The 2,500-nt window shown below is 44.4% G+C and overlaps 1 protein-coding gene across 1 annotated transcript in view; it reads right to left on the minus strand.

Moving 5' to 3' along the window:
- Positions 1–1,541: 1,541 nt before the first annotated feature.
- LOC101854518 overlaps positions 1,542–2,500 on the minus strand; it is a gene marked incomplete in the record, with an annotated part of 17,674 nt that continues 16,715 nt past the window's right edge. Inside the window, 1 exon segment of the mRNA XM_005105611.2 lies at positions 1,542–2,500. This exon segment is cut by the window's right edge and continues 1,492 nt beyond it. Within this exon segment, the coding sequence (XP_005105668.2) occupies positions 1,576–2,500 (925 nt within the window).

Here is a 2,500-nt window from a genome sequence, read left to right on the forward strand (position 1 = left end):
AATGGAAGTGGTTATGAGGTTTGAAGACAGTATGAAACGTATATGAATGTTCTAATTTTTTACGTACTCCCTGATGTATGGTAAATGTATTTCAGGCGTGCAGTCTACTAGTACTATGAACGTTATGACTCAATAAGACACGCGATATGGTTGGGTCAATGTAACGTTGCTGGTTCAAGTTATTGCGCTTGGGTGTCTGCATTAGAACAGTAAATCACTGGGTCGAGTTTGAATTCCTGCCGATTGATTTTTGGTTTTAGTAATGGTCTTTATTGTGTTGGGGTTTTTTAAAAATCTAATGATGATATATTATGAGAAAAATATTTTTGTATTTCATGTACGTATGAATTTAGGATTCTACTTGTTCATCGCAGACTAGGATAGATATTGAAGACAGAAATAACGTCATGATCGTAATCTTAATTACTGGGAGTGACAATGTTTCTCTTTTTTAAAATTACATAGGTAATGTTTGTGAACCGTGGGGCGAGTATAACAAAGTGAAGTCAGAGGGCTCGTGGCTCGTAAATATCAGGTGAAATTAGTACCCTGGACGCCGCTACCGGCGCGAGGAGCGTAATTACAACTCGTTTTGTTGGACACACCACTGTCCAGGTTAGCATCTCGCTGCTACCCGCGCGAGAAGCGTAATTACAAACTGGACGCCACCACCCAGGGCGGCATCCCTTAGGACAGGGAACATTAGAGTGAGGCGCATTTATAACACGTAGCTGCCCCAAAATCAGTTAAGTCCGTGATTTGTAAGATCACGAAGAACGACATTGAGAAGCGTCTCTTACACGTTAATTGTAAACGCATGAAGAGTGCACAAAGATTTGGCGCGTTCAAAGCCCATACGTTCTTGGGAACTGGGGAAAGAAGATACAACCATCCAGAAGGTAACTATTGAAGTCTGAATGATCAAAGCGGGATCATTACTACGCTAGGGCCTTATATACCGAGGATCCGAAGGTAGAGAGGAGATCAGATTTAGGACAGACTAGCGTAGACTAGACGAGACCAGACTAGAGTACTGAGAGGACATAGAGGTAGGAGCTAGACCAGGTTATGCGAAGGGTAGTGACAATATTCTTGTACACTGCTAGATAGTCGCCTGTTCGACAAATGTTATAACTAGTGTTTCAGGAAATAGTAGTTACCCTTCTGTAGATTATAGGTCCTCGAAGCTAGTAGCATGTTTAGTAAACGTCATACATTTCATTGTTGTTGATGATTAAATATTTCAAATATTACAGCGTGAAGTTTTCTTGTCCTCTTTGACATAGCCTATACGATCACGTGTCAGAGTGGTGTAAACAGTACAACAACACATTTTTATACTGTTACATCTCTCTCTCTCTCTCTCTCTCTCTCTCTCTCTCTCTCTCTCTCTCTCTCTCTCTCTCTCTCTCTCTCTCTCTCTCTCTCCAGATACCTTGTGAATAGACCACACCTTTACAGGGAGCTACCCTGGTTTACAGGCCATAAACAAAAATCATTATAACAATAAACTAGCATTTATTCAGTTCACATATTTTAGAATTGCTGGCAAATCGTCTGCACGTCTACCCTCATCTACAGATAGGCGAAATACGACTTGGTCTCGGAACAAGTTGGCTCCAGCAGCGGCGACGCGCGCGGATGTTTGGGAGAACTTCCTTGAGACGCCCGCTGTTCTCTCCTATAACATGACGGAATGTAGGACGACGTGTCGCGTCCACTCCCTGAATCCTCTCCACGGCGTGACAGTAATCTTGATTTTGGGCTGCGTTCTTCGCCTGGGTTCGAGTCTAAGCTGCGGCTATAAGTAGCAGGGCTTCTTCTGAGAACGTGAGGACTGTTTCTGCAAGCAGGTCCGCCAAAGACAGACTTTGCTGTGTCTGACTGGCGCCCAAGACACTGTTGTGTTAGAGGTACAGAACGGGACCTCATTGCTTCGGACGCCACCAGAAAAGTGGTTACGTTCAGGGGATCACGCAGGGGGGAAATGTCGCTGACGACTTCATTTCCTCCCCGACGTTTGTTATCAACTCCACTCCGTTGGAAAGTCTCATGTTCCTTGCTTTCCAGGTCACAATGTTGTGAAGACCGGCCTTGTTTACCATCTACTGTGACATTTTTATACGGAGAAGTCTGAAGACTAAGAGAGTTATCTCTCTCTATAGCACGCATTTCAGGAATGTTCGATGCTGTTTCGGGATATGTTAAGGCACGAGGAAGATGAGGCTTTGTACGCTGGGTCTGTCGGTGGGGAGTTAGGCTGTCGTTGTTTTCTTTTACCTCACTGTCCAGTGTGTGTCTGTGGCTACCCTTCCTCAGTTCTGTCAGCGACCTGACATTGTTGGCGTTTGTGTTGATAGTCGGCTCCTGTTTCCACAGAGCTGAATCCTGCCTGTAAAGACTTTGTGACTCGAGACGTCTATTTACAGACCAAGGGGGTTTCTTGTGGATTACCTCAAGGCTAACAGCCTCAGATGAATCTGTGGTTGTGTTTGCTTCT

Source organism: Aplysia californica, unplaced genomic scaffold (genome assembly GCF_000002075.1).
Source record: "Aplysia californica isolate F4 #8 unplaced genomic scaffold, AplCal3.0 scaffold00480, whole genome shotgun sequence".
NCBI classification, from domain to species: domain Eukaryota; kingdom Metazoa; phylum Mollusca; class Gastropoda; order Aplysiida; family Aplysiidae; genus Aplysia; species Aplysia californica.